General features: G+C 40.6%; 1 protein-coding gene across 1 annotated transcript in view; it reads right to left on the reverse strand.

The window, feature by feature from the left end:
* NPAS3 (neuronal PAS domain protein 3) overlaps window positions 1-21,524 on the reverse strand; it is an 840,213-nt gene that overhangs the window by 47,138 nt on the left and 771,551 nt on the right. The window contains exon 6 of the mRNA XM_044231862.1: window positions 16,721-16,839. Coding sequence (XP_044087797.1) covers window positions 16,721-16,839 — 119 coding nt within the window. The remainder of the gene's footprint in view (window positions 1-16,720; window positions 16,840-21,524) is intronic.

Genomic DNA, 21,524 nt, shown 5'->3' on the forward strand with positions numbered 1-21,524 from the left:
CCTATGCTTTAGATGGAAAAAAGTGAAAAAAGATGGGAAGGAACAAGTTTGGAAGTAAAGGTTCAGGGCAAGATAAATTGCTTCCTTTCCCTAAGAATTGTTCTCCTCTGTCTGCCTGTCGTAACTCCCAGAGTCAAGTCAAGGAACCTGTAGATTTCTCTGGATATATATTTTCCTGCTTTGTAGGTATTGGCTGCGTGATCTGATAAAAGCTGAGCCTAAATGAACCCTACGATTTGTATTTCCAGAGTCACATGTGTATCGGCTACCTCTCTTCCTCCTCCTTTCCTCCCCCCTTTGGCTGTAGAAGGTTCATTACTTACAGTTACTGCAGAATCAATCTGAACTGGCCAAAATCAGTGATGGAATTTATAGCATAATAAATGCCCAGCCACACAAATGCAGTTACACATGAAAGACTTGGGAATGTTCTTTTGAGCAATCCTTCTACATTGCAGAGTGTCCTTTTTTTTTTTTTTTTAAATCAATTTAGCAGAATCATCTTAAGCATATTTGGAGAAGTATAATCCTGACAGCTACAGAGCAGATGTTCCCGGAGGCAGGTATCGTTGCCGAAAAACAATATTATTGATAAAAATCTTAGCATATTGGAACTTGGAAGGGAAACTAACTACAGCTTTTTTATCCTTCCCACCAATCCTTTATAGCTCCATTTTCTTCACCTCACGTGACATTCCACGTTCTCTTTGAATTTTTATTTTTATGAAAGTGTCTTAACACTTTCTGAAGCATCCTAATGAACAGTTCTCTATGAAGACCCAGCCGTACCCAAGTTGGTTTCGAGAGGCAGACAGAATCTGAAGTACACTCGAAAGATAACGCACAGATTGGGGTATCAATGCTTTTCCTTTTTAAAAGTCTGCGAGTTATAAGATAACATTGGTATCTGGCCCATTTTTCTTGCTAAGTGCCCATATTATGGGTGAATCCTGTTTTACAGCATTCTGATACACAGAGAGTTGAACTTGAGCGTGAAATGCTGAAAAAAAAAAAAAAAAAGCAGAAAGACAGATGGCAGGCCGTCCTCCCCAAAACTCAATTTCATATTATGCATGTGATTGCTAATAGGCAAGCACTAAAAAACAATTTTCCTTGACGGAGAAGAGCTGATAAATTGTCAACATAAAGTTAGACTGTGGTTGCTCCAGCGATCGAAAGCTCGTCTGTGAGTTTGGTCCCATCAAAGTCGGCTTCTTACAAGCGTATCAAAATTTATGAATGCGTGTGTCTATAAAGTGACTGAAAACAACCCATAATGCATGTTTGTTTATTGTGCACCAGCTCTGTGTTGCTTTAGTACATGCAAAGCAACCGAACATATACCAGAGCCCATTTTTGTCCAGTTCTCTTTCCTAGCCTCTGCATTTGGTAATGAAAAAGTCAAGAGGCGCCTGGGGATGTGATTTCCCCTTCTATCCTGAGAGCTGACTTAAACAAAAAGATCTGCTCTTAACTGGCTCTTGCCTGGTTTGGGAGTGCACTCCACTGGGTTACCCTAGCTTTGTGGTGATACGGCAGAGGCATTTGAGAGCAATCAAGAGCATTGATTATTTGGAGGGAAAAAGGAAAAGATGCTTGAGAAAGAAAACTACATAAAATCAAGCAGATGAAAAGCAAGTCAACTAATGATCTGCAACACAGAATGCCAAAGTTTCGTATTATCTTTGATAGAAGATAAAACCTCTGCAGGTACTGCAAAAAGAGAGAGCTCTAGATTTTCTTCCTTTTATTTGTTTAAAGTTTGTTTGTAGAGAGGTAATTACGCATTCAATCCAGGAATACCAAATTTTATTTTTCTGAACGAGGCAGGAAAAAAAGGGTGAAAATTTGCTCATGGTGCAAATCTGGTAGCTATGTACCATGTTTGACTTTTACACTTAAAATATTGAATATTTGCACGGTTTTGACATTTAGATTTTTCTGTCATCAGTTACTGCTCATCCAAGAACAGTTGTTTAATCGCAGAGGAATGGCAACTGGCCTGATGTGCACAGGCTTTATTGGAACAAAGGGATTGGGTGTTCAGATAACACTGTGGATGTCGGTTACTACAATTAGGAGAAATGCTGAATGGCCAACCAGAATTAGAAGTAATTGAGTTGAAGTAGGAGTAGATTTTTTTTTTTAAATGAGAAAAAACATCACCATTCTTAAAGCCAGGAGTTTTATGAAATGTTATATTTAAGGGAAACTTAAGGCTCCCTGAAAGGTAGCTTTGCTTATGTTGTGCCAAATACCCAGGAGTTTCTGAGAATTCAGAGACCTAACAGCGTAGACACCAAGTACTCAGGTGACAGAGGTCTGTGTGATGCTTCCTATTTCTGATTCATTTTGCAATCTAAGATTTCAATGCATAAAGAGTTCAGTTTTTTTTTTTCTTGAGTTACTGGTTCTAGGAAAATCATATTCCTCCTTTCAGAATGTCTATTTATAACAGCATCAAAGATTCAGGGGACCAAAAAAAAAAAAATCCCTGCACTCATGTAGGGCAGAAAGGTGGAAGGAAAAATAAATGGAGAAAATTCCAAGAAGAATGATCCAATGACTTACTTAAATCCACGTACCTATTCTCTTACGCTAATAGGCTGAGAACAACCTTATTGGTCTCCTTGGTAGAAAATAGGGGTCCTTTTCTCACAATGAATGCATTAAGTTTTGTTAGAATGAAACAATCTTAATCTTCATCCTGTTACCCTGAAACCCTGATTAGCCCATCGAGTTCGTGTTGCACTAAATGAAGATTCCTCCTACTCCTGTCTACATTTGCCGAGTGAGATTCGATGTCTTCACTCCCTGATTCCCTTAAGGACCAGATTTCTTTCTGCTCAATGCACTTGATGCCTTCATCTCTTTGCTAAGACTTTTCTCTCTGCACTGAGTTCTGCTCTCTAATGTCTCTGTAGGGCATGTCTATCCTTGAGGAACTGGCTGAAATGACGCTGTCTTGGAGAAGCTCTCCTGTTCCACCAGATGGAATTACTTACTTCATTCCATTGCCGTTGGCATATATCTCTACCATAGCACATGTTTCTTTGTGCACCTGCTTCAGTCTAGACTCTGTCCTCTTGACCAAGGACTCTATTTTATCCATCTTTGTCTTCCTAGTACCCACTACAGTGTATATTTACAACAACAGGCACACAATCAGTACTGACCGCAGGATTGAGTGAAATCAATTCCTAAATATTTTGAACAAAAGGTGATGCTGAAGAATGAAAACTACAGATCATTTTTTGTTACAATGGACTTGTCTTTTGATTTCCCAGTTTATTATGATCTGATTAAAGCTTGTTTTTGAAAAAGTTTCCATTATATGGATGTAAAGCTTTGGGAGGAAACCACATTCTGAAGCTCTAGTTGGAACAATTAAAATTAGTTATTTCATATCAGTCTGGAAGGAACTGAAGTAGATAAGCTCTAGGGTCAGCATATGCCTTGTTCAGCTTTCTTTAAAGGCATGGGGAGTAATAAAGCTTTCCATTTTATCTTCAGTGAAATAATACTGCTGAAATATCACCTCATTTTTGATGTCAGTGATGATTTCTTCTTACCTCCATGATGTCAAAAGGGAATTATTATTATTAGAATGACAGATTACTAATGATGCTGTAAAAAAAGAGGAATAGCTGAAATCATTATAACCCAAATACCCAACATATCCCTTCTCGTCTGAGCCTCACTGTTGGGTACTGTGAACGGAGTCACTCTGTGATCCTGCAGCTGTGTAAAAATTATTCTAAGCAGGAAGTAAATCAAGAGCAGGTGCCTATGAATTTGCACTCACAGAACACCATCCTTTTAAAGTTTTTAGGACTGGATGGTATGATTAGGAGGTATGATTTATGTATGCAGGAGGGAAAAGCTTCTGTGGGGGCCCCAAATGTCTCATGAGCTGCTGTGGTACACTTCCACTGACGCCTTCGCAAGGGGAGACCTGTGTGGAAGGGAGGACTGGACGAGGGGCCTCTCCAGCTTTAGGCTTCTGTCAGCCCTCTGTGAGAGAGGGGCAGTATGGTCTAGTGGTTCTGGGCTATACTCCCTTTCCCATCTACACACTTGGCTTGCTGTCGGTCCATGTCAATCCCTGGGTTTTAAATCACAGTGGCTGACTCAAGAGTCCTTTGATCAAGAATGCAGAGGATTGGGCACGGCCACTTTTGTGTCTTAAAAATCAAATCCACAGAACCTAATATTCCTCGGCTACACCAAGGTGCCTGGGATCTGGGTACATGGGTCTTCAAACCAACTGTATCATTCTTCAGATCTTTCCAGTGGAAAGAGAGGGGGAAAAATACCGTTTCATAGAGAAGATAGCTTATAACAAAACAGCAATTCAAGAATAAGAATGCTTTCCATTTCCGTGATACCTTCCTTTGAGGGATTTGACAATTATATTGTTAATTCCATTCAGCATGAAAGAACATTTACCTAGGGCTCAACTGTCTGCAGGGCTATTTCAGGAAGGTTAAAAGTTGCAGTTCCCTTCAACTGGAAACTTACAACCATTTCAGACAACGCTGACAGAGATGGTCATCAATAAGCCAACTGCAAAAAAAAAAAAATTAAAAAGGAAGAGAAATGAATTTCATAAGAACATAAAATGTGTGCTATGTGGCATAAAAAGAGGGGTAAGTACATATTGTGTTAAGGTGAGTAAGGAACAACAATCTGTCACAGCTCATGGAATAAGGCAAAAGAGTCACTCTCAAAGCACCATTTTATTCTTGTGCTCAACTTGGGATCTCATTGGATTGCTCAGTGTAGTCTCTCTGTCTCTACATAGGACAGAGTACAAATGCTCATCTAAGAATTACAGAATCTTCTCCAGGCCCCTTCTCCCTTGTGGCAAAGATTTGGCTAAACGTTTCCCTGAATTGAGGTTCTCAAAGCAGCACTGACTCTGAGGCAATGTGGCAGCTCTTGGTAATTGTGGGCAGCTTTTGCGAGAACTTCCTGGCAGCTTTCACCTCTCTGTTCCCACCAGTGAAGCTGCTCCAGATTAGGCAGACTTCTGTATTCCATTCCACCCTGAGAGTCGCAAGACCTTTCACTCTAATGTAGTGAGTAGAGCTACATCTCAACCAGCGCAGGACTGAAGAACACTGGAGGCAAATTCAATTGTTTCCTTTATTTCCAGCAAGGAAAGAGGAGCCCAGAATGATCAGTCTGTTTGTCCAGTGCTGTGAAGTGAGCAGACAGCAATGCACTGCCGTGGGATGAAATTTTCTGACTCCTCTCACCAGGTGTGCCCCTAGTAAGCCATTCTGTTCTCATGACTTCTACAAGGAGTCATGAGTTTGAAGGACATTTGACAAGGGGCTGTTGAGGACTGTTAAATATATTCAGAACCAAGTAATAATCAAGTGACTCTTGATTGTACTTCCAGAGTTCTAGCCACTAGAATTGGGTACAAGTGGGGTACAAGTTAAATACATGTTGATTTTTAAAAAACTGAATATGATAGCATGAAAAAGATGTCATAGAATATGTCAACCACGAGTACAGTCTTTTTAAAAGGGAAAGGAAGAAACCTTCAGTGTGTCTTCCTGGCAATAGGGCCTGGAAACTCAAAAAGTGGTATAATTCCAATGGTTTCATAGTCTCATCTCTAAATCCCCTTTAAACGAACTGGCACCCTGACCCAAGAAAGGAATATATTCTAGGCTTCATACAAATGATGACTGATATTTATATGTTCATTCATTTTTTTGTTTTTATTACTATCATTTTTTATTAACATATAATGTATTATTTGTTTCAGGGGTACAGGTCTGTGAATCATCAGTCTTACATAATTCATAGCACTCACCATAGCACCTACCATCCCCAGTGTCCATCACCCAGTTAGCCCATCCCTCCAGCAACCCTCAGTCTGTTTCCTGAGATTAAGAGTCTCTTATGGGTTATCTCCCTCCCGGGTCCCATCTTGTTTCATTTTTCACTCTCTTCCCCTATGATCCTCTGTCTTGTTTCTCAAATTCCTCATATTAGAAAGATCATATTTTAATTGTTTTTCTCTGATTGACTAATTTCACTTAGCATGATATCTTCTAGTTCTATCCACATCATTGCAAATGGCAAGATTTCTTTCTTTCTTTTTTTTTTTTGATGGTTGCATCACATCATCTTTATCCACTCACCTGTTGATGGACATCTAGGTTCTTTCCATAGTTTGGCTACTGTGGACATTGCTGCTATAAACATTCAGGTGCAGGTGCCCCTTCAGATCACTACATTTGTATCTTTGGGTAAATACCCAGTAGTGCAATTGCAGTCATAGGATAGCTCTATTTTCAACTTTTTGAGGAACCTCCATGCTGTTTTCCAGAGTGGCTGCACCAGCTTGCCTTCCCACTAAGAGTGTAGGAGGGTTCCCTTTTCTCCATACCCTCACCAGCATCTGTCATTTCCTGATTTGTTATTTTAGCCAAGGTTCATTCACTTTTAAACAAATGTTTATTGAATTTCTATTATGTCACCAAAATTCTTGTGGGAGCTAAGCTTACACCATGATGGGGAGAAAAACCATATATAAATAAATTTATGACATGGTGTCAGGTTGTGTTAAGTGCTATAAAGAACAATAAGACAGGATAAAGCAGATGATGGGGTACAGTATGTATGCTTGAGCTATTTTTAGATGGGGTGGTAAGGGAAGCGACACGGGGGCAGAAATCTGAATGAAATGCAGGTGTGACCCATGGGAGTATCTGAGGGCAACTTATACTCCAGAGAGGATAAAAAGAAGGTACAAAAGCCCTGAAATGAAGGTATAAATACTGCGCTCAGTCCAGCAATAGCTTATATGGGTTGGTTCTACAAACCATTACCAACAATGAGTTGAAAATGATGCTTCCAATATGGTAACATTGAGCTATCCATTGCCCACTGGTAGTTCAGAATATGCCCACACCCCTACACCCCCACACCCAGAGCAGCAGATGGTTGAGAAATGCTAATACAGATGATTCTTTTGTTTAAGTAAGAGTCTTGTAACTCAAAGCACTTTGCAAGGGGCCATTCTTTTAGTCTGATGGTGGAGGGCATTCCAAGAGCAAGAGGAAAGATGTGACTAGTTCCTTGTCCCCCAGGGCAAATTATGACATGAGAAGCTGGAAATTCTAGACTCCTAGTTCTTTTCCCTTATTTGGAATGAGTCAATACAATTCCTTCTAGAAAGTTGTATAGTAGCTCTGAGAGGCAGGGTGGGTTCGAGCCACACTGGTAGTTTGCCTTCCCTGAAGGGTTCAGTTTATGTGTATGTAGACACTTGAACCAAACCACAGAGCCCTATGGACTACGGGAGCCTAGAAGTGCCATTTATTCCAGATATCAACAACATCAAATTGGCCCTGTCCCTACTTCACTTCTTGCATTCAAGGGCTATCTTAGTCTTGTCATGAAGCTAAATCAATTCCAAGGAAAACCATGAGGTATGTGCTTCTTTTGTTAAAGGAACAGATGACGTATTTCAGTCATATTTTGTCTCTTAAAATCAAATCAATATTCAGGACACTTAAGCAGGGAGAAATTTCCCAGAAATAAATGCATTTTCTATATTCAGAAGAAATCATTTATTATTCCAGAGTTCATATAACTTCCAGGAGACGATCTGAAATATTACCATTGACTTACTATTTTCCACAGTTACAGGTGCATGTGCAGAGGTGTAGAAGTTAAGATTTTGGACTGTCTAGATCAACACACAGTACAAGTTCCATAAACATTAAACCTCACATCTGGACATGTATTGCATGCTTACTGTGGGTCAGGCATTATGGTTGTACTTTCTCTATATCATCTCACTTTATTTTACCGTACCTTCATGAAGAAGGGTCTTTTGGGACTCTACAAGAGAGGAAACAGATGCTTAACCAAGTTAAATGATTTACTTAAAGAGTTAGAAATGACAGGACTAAGTCCAAATCCCTGACTGTCTGACATCATCATGTCTGTGCTTAATCACCATTCGGTAGGGCAGTTTTCAAGAAATGAAAGTCAAACAGAGTAAGGTATTTAGAAGCCCTTGATCTATGCAGAATGAAACACCTGCTACTTGAGACCACTGGTAGCAGGAGGTGACTCTAGGGAAACAACAACTGAAGGCGTTGGCTCCTGATGTTAGGGCATTTCCTCCCATCTGGTGCTGGGTCTAGAAAGTGATCAACTGTGTTTGCATTGACATCTTAGTTCTTCAGATTGTATCTTTTTCCCTTTTAAAGCTTTTTTATTGGGCCAAAGTCTTGTAATGGTGAGATTATATTTTAAAAAAGTTACCAGATTGAGAATATATTTATAGGGACATTGATGATAATTCTGAAGGGCATTAGTTTAAAACATTAGATATAGAAAGAGTTGTTAATTTCTGCATCAAGGATTTCATTTTGAAAATGATCATCACTTGCATTATTTGTAGTTACCAAAGGCTCAGAAAGCCAACCTGAAAGATCTCATATTAGTCAAAGACGGGATGCCTTACTTCTGCCTTCTTTCTAAAATCTGTATGATGAGAAATGAAGTACCTGTAAGTTAGCAACATACTTGGGCAGCAGTTACTGACATACTTAGAATTTACAGATGCTTCACAGAATGGCTAGTGATTATGCCTCTAGTTGGTAAAATAGCTAGCTGATTAGTCCCGGCAGAAATGACATATCCTGAGCTAGAACTACTGTCATGCCTTGGTAATGGGAAATAAATTCTTTAAGATCAGAAACAATGTCAGTTGTATTTAAAATGACACTGGAAACCACATTGTAATGGACAATTGTGCAGAGGTGAGCAGGGAGTAAAAAGAGATAATAGGATTTTAAAAATTTGATTTTATTGGTTCTCTCCTTTATTTGCATTTTTCATCAGGATAACCTCTGCCTGTAAGTTCTACTCTGGAGTTTTTTTTCTCCTTCAATTTATTCTGGGTGTCTGGGTTGATTGAAAGGCAATAAATGTGTAGTCTTAGAAAGCCTGAATGGGTTGACAGAATTTTTGGTCTCTCCGAAAATTCATCTATTGATTTGACAAGACAGTTAGATTTTGTGCAGTTTGGAATACTGTAGTCATCATCTCAAGGCAACACAAAGCCGAAGCAAGGCTTCAGGAGAAGTACTGGTATGTCTGGACATCTGGAACATCTCTGAATCTCATACTGGAGGAAACATCCAGATGGCACCTAGTCTGTCCACAATTGACGAGGAGGAGGAGAGACTCCTAACTGATAAGTTTAGTTATGCTCTTAGAAATCTCCAGAGAAGGACCACCACCACACAACCCCCCCATATTAATGCTAGGCATACCTCTAAGCTACAGTTCTTCTGGTACAATTAAAATTCACTACATACAGTTACCCTTGGTTTATTTTTAGTAATCTTTGAGAAATCATGGAGGTTGTACCAGAAGGCGGGATATCATCAATATTGTTCAAGTTTTCAGAAGATAGAGCCTCAAAATGTTAATATCTGGAAAAATATTCTTTAAAGATAACTTAATAGAAAGAAAATGGTGAATCACCAAATGCCAATATGAAGTCATGACAAATGGATGGTGTTAGAGTGACTCAATTTTTAATTTTCTGAATGGGATCCTCAACTGATAGTTCAAGGGAACATTGTGAATGTGGTCCATTCTGATTTTAGTAAGGTCCTGGTAAGGATGAACAACATCCTGGCAGACAAGATTAGGGAATGTGAACCAGATCACAATATGGTCATTGGGTTCATAGGTATTCCAATGGTTCCATCTAAAAGACACTAATGTTAAGTAGCAGGGTCTCTAGTGGTGTGTTAGATGACTCGGTACTGTCAACATTTTCATTGCTATCACAGAAAAAAAGAGAACATACAATTTAATTCAACTAACATGTATTGAGTGGCAACTATATGCAGTGTATGTACTGGGCTGAGGGAAGAAAGTATAATAAGAAATCAACCAGTATCCAATGTAGTATGTTGGAAAGAGGAAGACATTTGAAATCAGAAGATCTGGATATTTCTCTGTTTTGTTATTTGCCACATATGTGACCTTAGACAAGTCAATTCATATTTCTGTGCCTCAGTTTAACCTATCTTCGTGTTGGGAAATTGGGATAATTACCTAAAAGAATTATTGTGAGTTTCATATGAAACTATATGATAGTACTTCATAAAAGGAGAGAAGATGCTTCGTTGAGCATGTATTATCTCACTTGATCTGTAGGAAACTTTGTCAGGTTATATATTATGACTTCATTTTATAGTGAGAAAACTGAGGCACAGAGCTTAAATGAAATCTTAATGCTATTCTAGCACAGACGAGGAGGGAAGAGGTGCATCAAGGGAGAAGAAAAAAGGAAATGGTATTTGAGTGGTGCCATACTGGTTGTGTAAGAATTTTCTAGGTGCAAGTGTGGTGGAAAGGTGTTTTAGGAGAAGAAAACAGCATGGTCAAAAGCATAGCAGTGTGAATATGCTGATATATTTCAAGAAAGATGATTGGACAGATTTTGCTATAGCATCAGTAATAGTAGCTTCAGGAAAGAGTGACAGAGATGGTGGTAGAAAAGGTAAGCTAGGATCAGATTCTTGATTATGTTTACACTAGGAACCAGTGATGACTTAGCGCCAGATACAAAGTAAAGATCACTGAGGCTTTGGGAAGGTATTCTGGAGAGCAGGGTGCAGAATGGAATGGAGAAGCTAAATTTTCTGGGAGATATTTGGGAATTTCTCACAGTAGATCCAGAAAAAGGTTTTAAGCTAGAGCATTGCAAATAGGGGTGGGTGGATTCAACCATTTTTGGTGGCACATTGAAGAGGCAGGTGCTCAGGAGAGAGAGGTTAATATCTTAGCTATTATGGATTCTATCAGCAAAGCAAACCAAGAACTAGAATTCCAGGTGACTGAACTTGTGAATAATAATTCCTTTCTAGTTTGCTATCATCTTGAGAGCTGTCAATATATATGTTCAATTAAGAATACATTGCATATGAAAAGCCTTGAACTTTAAAACTGAGCTAGCTCTGATTTTGACATTAAAGTCCCAGTGATGCAACTTGCACACCGAAGTGAACAGGAGAAAACAGAGACCCATGTACCACTGAAAATAACTCTTCACTACAGATGTCATTCTTTAATATCAGGTATTTTTATAAAAAGTGTTTTCTGAGAAACACTTTTTCAGAAGATTATCTCTATCTGCATAAGGGGATCAAAATGCAATTCTTGGTTCTGTACTTTTGCAGTCTAGGAGTTGATGTTTTTTCCAATAGGACTTCCATATGCATTAACACAAAAGGAATATATGGGAAGCAGAAATGAGGAGGAAGGAAGAGGGTATTGTAATTTTGGTGAAATACATTCTGGAAGGTGTACTCACTAGATTTTGTTTTTTTAGTAAGTACACCAAAGATGTCCTCTTGTCAAATAAGGTTTTGTAATCCAAGATCACTGATTCACTTCTGGGATTCAAGAACTTCCCAATGCAAAATGAATTTACCTTGGGAGAGGCTCTACAGATTTAATCAAATCATTAATGGGATTTCTGACACCCCAAATAAAACAAATTACTAATAAAATTAGGGGAGTGCTTTTCCCACAAAACAGATACAACCATGAACTTGAAAAATACGATCAAGATCTAATTTAAAAGGCATCTCTGTGTTTAGAGAAGGTGAAGAGGAATTTGCTTTAGCTAATTAGCACCCTCTCATTTTTTTGCTTTTGTTACTTCCTGTCTAAATACAGGTATTCTTAGAGCTGAGGTCTATCGGCAGTCCTAATAAGGTAGCGAACCTACAAATTATTTTCTCTATTACTTACGCTTTCTGACTCTTCATATCATAAGGAGCCTGGACTGGTTACAGATATCATTTAGCTGGACACTTAGCTGCAGGCAAATCCATACTCAAATCATCCCAGATGGGGGCTGGGTTTTTGTTGTTGTTTGTTTTGGGAAGAATACGAGTGCCCCTCTGCTTCCTCAGTAATCTGTTCCTATATGTCCTAGCCAGACCCCACAGCATGGGAAGGTTTTCACCTCTGTGGTGAGTTGAGAGACATTCTCAGCATTCTATAAGGATGATAGAGATTTTCTCTCTTTGTCTTTCTTTCCCAGCCTGGATGCTCCTCTCTGCCATCAGAGTTAGGACATCATCATGTGTGTGGATAAAAACTCCAGAAATGACAGTGATGCTGGTGGGCATTTAGGAGTAGATTAGAAAACTGACAGTCCCAGGCTAACAGAAACTATCCTCCAAAGACAGGAGCTAAGGAGGCGACCCAATTAGTCTTTACTTCTCTAATTTCCCTGATTACATATCTCCTTTTACCCCCTGTGCTATACCTAGTAAGTTCCCCCAGACATAGACCTAATCAAGAAGGCAGAATACTGATGGCAATGCAATTTAAAGGAGAGCTGTGTTGCGCGAAGATATGTGGCCGACAATGGGACCCAAACCACCAGAAGCCCCTGAGGCATAAAAAGCAGCCGGGCCGATAACGTGTTACTGTGGATTTCAAAGCAAATGAGGACAGAGACAACTGCATGTCAGCTCACGGCTGGGAAGCTTCCCTGGCAAGAGGGCAACTTTCCTGAGGCCTGGGGTGCAAGCAACAGCAGCCTACATCACACTCTCTGCTTGAATTTGCAGATTCCGAGGGGGCACTTTTTGGGCTAGAGTTCTTGGTCGTGGGTCCCTGGGTGGGTGTTAAGAATCCCTGGAAAGAAGGTAAATGTCTGCAGATCTCCATAAATGAAGGCTGTGGGACGTGCTGTGTCACAAGAGAAGGGCTGGACCTCAGGCCAGAGGATTTTCTTTTTAAAAACTGTGATGAGAGGAGTAGGGAATTTGGGTAAATTGGAAGGGGACGTGAACCATGAGAGACTATGGACTCTGAAAAACAGTCTGAGGGGTTTGAAGTGGCGGGGGGGTGGGAGGTTGGGGTACCAGGTGGTGGGTATTATAGAGGGCACAGCTTGCATGGAGCACTGGGTGTGGTGAAAAAATAATGAATACTGTTTTTCTGAAAATAAATAAATTGGGAAAAAAAAAAAAAAAACCTGTGATGAACTTTCCGTATGCTGAGGTCCAGCTGGTGCTGAGTTCATCTTTGGACTCTATCTGTTATGCAGTGAAGCAGAGGGTAGGAGAGGGCAGACTCGGGAGCCTAACTGCCTGGTCAGTCCTGGCTCCTCAGTAGCTACTTAAGAGATGTTGTGAACATGAGCAAAGTACTGAGCCCAACTAAAGCTCAGTTTTACCACCTACAAAATGGGCACAATGACAGTATGTGAGATTCAAAGAATGCCTGGTACAGAGAAGGTTTCTAAACATCGTACAGATTAGATCAAATAGGTCTGATGCGGCAGGCAGAGGACCTGTCAGAGAGTCAATGTTCGACAGGTTATGTCACTTTGGCGGCCACTCTTAAGGTCCGTGGCAACAACAGTAAAGAAAGAGTGGCAGAGAAGTGATGGACCGAGTCAGGAAAGTGTTATGTGCCGAGGTCACAGGCACATATGGGGAGAAGTATCGTGGCCTGCACTGAGCATGGCTTAACATCTCAGAGCTTTACGGGAAAAGAACAAAGCAAACCACGGTGATAAATTAAGAGGCATATTGGGAGCGTGGTGAAATTGTCATCACTATTTCTTTTTATTTGTGCTTATTGTGTGGTGGTGGGGTGATTACCAGTTTTATTTGAATGTTTTATAAGCTGTTAGATTTATTTACTGCAAACGAACAGATAAATAGGGACGTTATTCAGCTGTGTCATGGCATGGGCTCCCCATCAGCTCTTCCACTGACTTGTAGACTCGGTTAATTAATGAGGCAAGGGCATTGTGGGGCGGGGCAGTGCGGGGAGCTGGATCTGCTGGACGATTCATCTTACTGTGGGAAGAGCGGATGAATCAACTCACGTGTTCAATGTCCTGGGGTGGAAGGGAAGGTACTGGATGGAGACCTTTGTGGTGTCTTCAGAAGGACATACCAACAGGGTATGTCAAAGGAGTAGGATTGCCTCAATATGCTTGGATTTGATGGAAACTGGAATAACTCCTCTTTTCCAATCCTGGTGTTCACGATTATACTTTTTCATATTTTTTTCTCGAGGGTACCTTCTTACAACAAGGTGTCTTTAATCCTAAGCCCAAGGAGCTCTGCAAACACTGTTCTTTTTTCTTTCTTTCTTTTTTTAGATTTTATTATTTGACAGAGACACAATGAGAGAGGGAACACAAGCAAGGGATGTGGAAGGGGGAGAAGCAGGCTTCCCGCTGAGCAGGGAGCCCAGCATGGGGGTTGATCCCCAAACCCTGGGATCATGACCTGAGCCAAAGGCAGACACTCAATGACTGAGCCACCAAGGTGCCCCAAACACTGTTCTTCCACATTTCCATCATGGTCTATTCTCATTTACCACTCACAGGCGACATGTCACCTCCACAGGGAGACCTTCTGTGATTCTGTCTAAAGTGGCCCCCACCAGCCACCCATGCATGACCTTGCTTTACTCTCAGCATAACAGCGTAGCTTAGTGGTTCGGTGCATGGGATGAGGGGCCAGGCTCCCAGAGTTCAAACCCCAGCTCTCTCCCTTCAATGTATGACATTGGGTATGCTAATTAACCCCTAGCCTTAGTTTCTTTACCTGTAAAGTGGAAACAATGAACATTTTTTCCTTCGGGACTGCTGTGAGGGCTCACACACACATGTCACACCATGTCCAGCATATTGTAATACGTCTGCTATGGTAGTCCTTGTAGTTTTGGACATCATCGTCATCTGAAATCACCTTTTTATTTATTGTTATTGACTCTAGCCTGCTGTTAGAATCTAAGTACCACAAAAGCAGGGACTTTTTATTGTTTAATGCTGGGTTACAGGATCTAGAACAGGCTCCAGAGTAGGAACTCAAGAGGCATTCATTGAATGAATAATCAATCTATGAGTATTTAAGAAGTGAGCTTGTCCAGTTTCAGGCCAGGCAGCAAAAATAGCCGTCCTGAGCTGACCGAACCACAACACAGAGAGAACACAAGCTACAAGTTCTCTTGCCTAGACTGAAATACGAACTATGTTTCTGCTAGGACAGCCCACTTTTCTTGTAGATTCAAAATTGTGCAGGACCTTTTGATCTCACGTTAGTCAAGTGAAAGCAATAATTTTTTATTGTTCAAAAAATTATCTCATGAGACCAAAGTATACTAAATATTGCTTTGTCAAACTATACCTCACCTTTCCTGCCCTTCTTTCCTGGGACACGCCTCCTACAAACCGGTAAAAACCACTGAAAGTGACGCACGAACAGTGACAGAACACAGGTGAAAGGAAGCCGTCTTGACTTCTGGAGACAGGAATGCCAAGACTGAATCTTGCTACCATTACAGTGACACTAACCACTCTACCTACAGCTTGCTTCCAGAATTCCAAACTTGCTCATGCTAGGCACGTCGTGACTCATAAATGTCTTGGGTTCAGTAATGCAGGAAAAATAAAAATAGTCCTAAGGATAGAGTTGGGTTTTTTTTTTTTTCCTCCACCATCTCCCTTTGTAACGGGCCTCGATAGGGTAAAGCCCTGACAGGCGGAGCTGCCCGGTGCCTTTCCTTTGCTTCCAACCCTGTTAAAGGTTAAGGATGCTCCAAATTTGCCCTTCAGAAGGTAGGACAGCTCAGCAAAAGGTCGTTCACGGAAGAGCCTGCTTCCCTACCTCCTTCCTTTTTCTCACTGAAGAATTCACGTCAAAGAAAGTACCCAACTCTGACTTATAGGCGGCCGCTGGTTTCTGAGGACTTATATATGGTTTTTAAGCCCAATGATAATGACTCTTAACCATCCCTGACAATGCTACGGTAAGCCTGAAGAAATGAGCTATCAGATGCTCTCAACTCCCAAAATGGAAAAGGTCATGCCGGCCACATCTCTCATACATCTGGCTGCTGTGTGCCCTCCCGCATACAGTAAATATTGTTTGAGGGACTGGTTAGTGTGTTGTAAAATTGATAAGACTCAGGTTGCCCAAGGCATTTCATAAATTTCATAGGTCTTAATTTATGTTGCTATAGTAACCGAAATGGTGGAATTTCCCGAGATTAGGAGGCTTTTGTATCCTTACCCTTAAAATGATAATAATGTAGATTATGACTCCAGACATGGTCTTTGCTGTTGTGGGAACATGTGCTCTGTATGTTGAGTATTCCGTGGATGCTAAGGTATGATTGAATGTGCAATAATTGTAATTTCAACTAAGATTCCTGATGGCTAACCTGATTTTCTTATTTATGTGTGTGAGTCTTGATGGCCAAAAGGTTAGGAAAACGGACTGTCTTCCTCTACAGAGAAAGGGGGGATTTGAAGGGAGAAGCGGAATTCTTACAAGCAACCATTCTAGAATGCTCGTCTTAAGGACTGATGTGAATTTGGCTCACCTTTCCCATCAAAGGGAATTTCTCTGTTGAATGCTGAAGACCTTGGTGCATTATTAACAAGTGTTTTAAGAAAAGACACTCTTTGGAGGGATTTAGTGCTTCAGCAAAGTCTGAAGTGAGAATGAGAGGATTAATGAAGCCCTTACCTTGAGACAGGAAAATAACTGAGAACCCGATGGGCTGCTCAAGGTCATAGACATTAATTACATGGACCCAAAGCAGCCAGGAAATTCGATTCAAATGACCTAGGATTGACCTGAGACAGGAGTATGTCCCTTCCCAGAGCCCAGCTTACCTTATATCCTGATGATTTGATGTGCACGCCGCGTTTGGTCAGAGTAGATTTCATTCGGATGAAAAAGGAACGTTCAAGGGTGTTGTCAGTGGTTAGCAGACTGGGGCTGGTTGACTCCACTGAAGAATACAAAAATATATACACACATGATTTAGATGTCTACACAGCCCCTTACAGCTACTGCTCAGGTGCAATCCTTGAGTTCACTAAAAATAAATGACTGATGGGTGCTAAGAGCGTAGTAATCAATTTACCTCATTTAGAAAATGTTTACTTTGCAGAAAATAAAAAAGAAAAATTAATGAATCCAAAGTAACTCCATTCCAGTTTCTAGCAGGAGAGGCCTTTTAACTTCCAGTAGCTCCCCAAGTAGGGTCTTAAGTAAGTAAGTAAGTAAGTAACAGCAGCCACCCCTCGAGGCTTGCCAGGTGCACAGGGATGGAGTAGTTGGGAGAAAGAAGAACACCATCGATTTACAGAATCAACCAACACTGAGGCAGGCAGGCTGCTGGGGAGTACGGATCTCTGACTCTTTGTTCTCCCTGCAAATCCCTTCTTGTAACATTTGCCCACTGGGCAGTTCTGAGGACAATGGGACTATATCCTGGCCAGGGTCCTTGCCCTCCTGAGCTGGTCTTTGTTGTGGGGAATGAGAAAGCATTAAGTCTTCTCAACTGACTCATGACAGAGGGCTGAGAATGGAGTGTATAGACAGAAAGGAATAAAAACCACCAACAGTATTGTCCACTGCTGTCTCTAATGACCGCTTGCCTTCCACTCCCATTGGAAAAGGATATTAACAAATAATCATCTCCTCTCTTAAGCGAGACAGTTACTCTTTTGCTTCATACATTTGTAGACTAAGCAGAATGCTTCTTTACTTCTGAAACTTAAAAGGGTAGTTTTCAGTCTTGTTATTGTAAAAATATCTTTCGGCAAACAGGCCAGAAGGCCACATAAATCCGCCTTCTGAGGGATTTTTATCCATTTAAGTGATTTCCTGCAAATAAATTAATTTTGGTACTTTTAAGCCTAATCGATACTGTCTAATTTCACTCTTCTAAACTAGTACTTTAAAGTTTAAAATATTTTTCTGAGTCTAAAATTAAAAAAAAAAAATATCCAAGAACAAACAAGATTTGTTTTGAGAAGCCTAACACGAGTTTTCTCAGGGGTGGGGGTAAAGAAATAGGGGTCACAAAGGAACTTGTAAGAATTAAGCATGTACAAAAATAGTTATTAAAACACAAAGAAAAAGAGGAAAAACAAGCTTTTGAACTTCAAGAAACATATTCCATCTCTTTCTAAGGAAAGAAATACCCATTTTTTACATGAAACTTAATGCTCAGAAGAGAGAATAGGAGCTCCTATAATACAGAAACCTTACTGTTTGTGGTCTGTGGCTTTTCTTGTAGCATTCCTGTCTAAACAGGACTGTATTTTCCTATGTTTGTGGCACTTCTGTTCTGGGGTGAGGGAGCCTCTGACAAGTATCCCTTTCTTATGTGTCTCTCTTAAGATTTTCTTTTCTTTCTTTCCTTTTTTTTTTTTTTTTTGTTTTAGAGAGCATGGATCTGATGTCATTTTAAATGTACAGCTTTTTATCACTCGAGGGAAAAGCAGAGCTATGTTATATTTAGTACTTTCATTTCTTCTGATTAAATATGAATTACTATGAAATTTTTCTCATCATCTAACACGCCATAATACGCCAACAGCTTTTTAATACACTATATAAGCACAAACTTCTGCTCTAAGAGTTTAATTTGCCCCTCTAATCCAATCACATCAACCTTATTTCTCTTATCAGAGATTCCCATTTTGAATTAAATGAGCTCATTAGTTTTAATCAAAAGCAGAGAGATCAAAACTTAAACGTAAATGCTTTAGATCAGAACTGTCAGTCAGCCGTGCAGTTCTATTTTACTAAAACACAAGATCAGAGACCCTTAGAACCAATTTTTTCTCGTAAGGGATGCCGAGAGCTTGAAGATGCTATATCCTTTTTTTTTTTTTTTTTTCCTCCCCTTCCCAAGGACAGATTATACATTTAAGGTTAGACTTCATTTATAGCAGTTTCTCATCCTGGTGGAAATGGAAAAGTATGCCAATCTACTGTTGTCCCTTTCACATTTATTGGCACTGGTCCTCAGAGACTTGAACTAACGGGAAGCCATCAGAATCCACACCACAAACTCGGCCTTAAAAATTCAGCTCTGTTCAGCAAGATCGTGTTTGCAATAGCTGAGGAAAAATGAAACTTCCCGCAGAAGTGAGATGTATTTTAGGGCTAGGGTCCTGGGGTACTGTGACCCCAGGAGAAAGGAACTGCCTCCCTCCAGAAGAGTGAAGAATTCAGGCATCATTAGAAACTATTGTTTCCAGGACGGAGAATTGCGGAGTACAACACTTCGTGGGCACGGCTGCTTCCTGCTGGGTGACAAGCTTTGTATGAGCTGTGGGGACTGAACACGATGTCCTGGGCTGACTGAGGCCCCGCACACAACACCCCCCCCCAACCTTGTGTTACAACGGTAATTGCCTAAACATACAGGGGTGGCAGTAATTAAACCCAGGATCACTGGTGGGAGAGGAATGCTAAGGTCAGGCTTTGCTCCATTGAAGCTGAGATTTAAGATCTAAAGTGGTCTTTGAGCTTTATTTCCCACCATGGGGGAATGGGGAGTTGAGAAAGCGAGGCGGCAACTTAGAAAACAGATGGATTTCTGATAAAGATTTTCCTTTTCATTCCGTATGACTTTCTAGTTCTGAGGGTGGGGCAGGAGTAACATGCCATGCCGTTCCTCTCAAAGGGACACGTAACAAACTCGTATACAGCACGCGCTGGCCTTGGCCGTGCTTCCTTCAAGGGCTAGCAAATACACGCTGGTTATCCCAGCTCTGACAATGGCGACTCTCTTGTGAGAGATGTGTTAGGTACAGGTGACAGGCAACATTGGTAGCTTTCCAAGAGAAGCTATCGGAGTGTCTTGGGTGAGAAGCAAGATTTTGATGAGGGTTCTCTCAGGAGAGAGTGTAGCCTTGGTGATGTGCAACATGCCTGTGGCATTGAATAGAGAATGTCTGTGTGTATACATGTGTGCATATATGTATGTGTGTGTATGCGTGTGTGTGAAGAGGACAGGGTGGCAAGAGAGGGGTCCTTAAGATTGTGTCCTACAGAGACGGAGGGCTGGTCTATGCCAAAGAAGCATTTTAGAGTGTTTTCTAGAGATCAGATGCTTTCCTGTCAGCTTTTTTTGAGGCAGGCTATGATTGCGGTGTGCTCTGATAAGAAATTTGGGATTCAGAGAAGCTCCGTCCGCTGCTGGAGACAGAGGAGAAATTTATGGCTGAAACTGGATTAAGTGGTCAAAGCCCAGATAGGGCCAGTTTTGACCCATGCATTATAAACAAGGAGCTGGAAAACAAAACACAAACGAGACCCACACAACTCAAAGCGAGATAAAGAAATAGACTCTCTTTAGCTGAATCTCAAGGGCCTCAACTTTTTAATAAATCTAAGTTATCTCAGCTCTTGAAATGTCAGTTTTTGCATATTTTGTAAAATTTACAGAACAATTTATAGCAAAGTTGTAATAATTTTTATGTTGGCAAATGCCACCATAATGTGAAATCATATCTGCGTTATTTCACATTTGTTTATGAATCCCTGACTAGAGCTGTACTTGCTGCTTCCTTATTAGTATGTAGGGGCAGGAGGTGACGCGGAAGCTTGAGGAAGAGGAAGAGGTAGCTGGGAACCATCTAGTTCTACTGGCTAATCCTAGGGCCAGGTCCACCTGAACACTTCCAGGATTTTTTCCAGGGTCTCTGCAAATAGATGGGGCCCCAGCATAAAGAGGAGCTTTCTTTTTCATACACTATAAATGTTTTCAGTGCAACCCCATGTCAGAACCTTCCAACTGCCACCAAATCCTGATTGTAGGAGGGAAGGACAAGAAAAATTAAGTTTTGAGAAAACCTGGCTGTTCTTCAGTTGCGAACGAAAGACGTATTTTTCCTTGGAAAGAGAGGTATATCGGGCTAGGCTGCTAACACATGTAGTTAAATATATTCTTTTCCTATTTCGTTGCCTAAATGAATCTCTCCTTTTTCAGAGGTTCTGTGCATACAGGACAAACCAAAGTGCAAATAACCAAAAGGGCTTTTACAAGGGAAGAGACTTTGGTTCATTTTGCAATTACCCCGATGAAACCAAATTGTTTCATTGTCGTATTCTGTTAGCTTTGTTAGATACAGATATATTTTAGGACTTTAGAATGAGTAGGTGTCAAGTATGTGGCAAGTTGTTTCTTTTTAAAAAATTTTTTATTTATTATAAACATATATTTTTATCCCCAGGGGTACAGGTCTGTGAATCGCCAGGTTTACACACTTCATAGCACTCACCAAAGCACATACCCTCCCCAATGTCCATGACCCCACCCCCCTTCTCCCAACTCCCCTCCCCCCAGCAACCCTCAGTTTGTTTTGTGAGATTAAGAGTCACTTATGGTTTGTCTCCCTCCATCCATCTTTTTCAAAAAAATGGAACAAATAATTCTAAAATTTATATTTAATAACTGTAATAACTAATAACTAATAATAACTAATAATTTAATTTTATTTAAAAAAAAAAAGAAATGGGCAGAGGACATGAACAGACATTTCTGCAAAGAAGACATCCAGATGGCCAACAGACACATGAAAAAGTGCTCCATATCACTTGGCATCAGGGAAATACAAATCAAAACCACAATGAGATATCACCTCACACCGGTCAGAATGGCTAAAATCAACA

This window comes from Neovison vison, chromosome 13 (genome assembly GCF_020171115.1).
Source record: "Neovison vison isolate M4711 chromosome 13, ASM_NN_V1, whole genome shotgun sequence".
In the NCBI taxonomy this organism is placed as follows: domain Eukaryota; kingdom Metazoa; phylum Chordata; class Mammalia; order Carnivora; family Mustelidae; genus Neogale; species Neogale vison.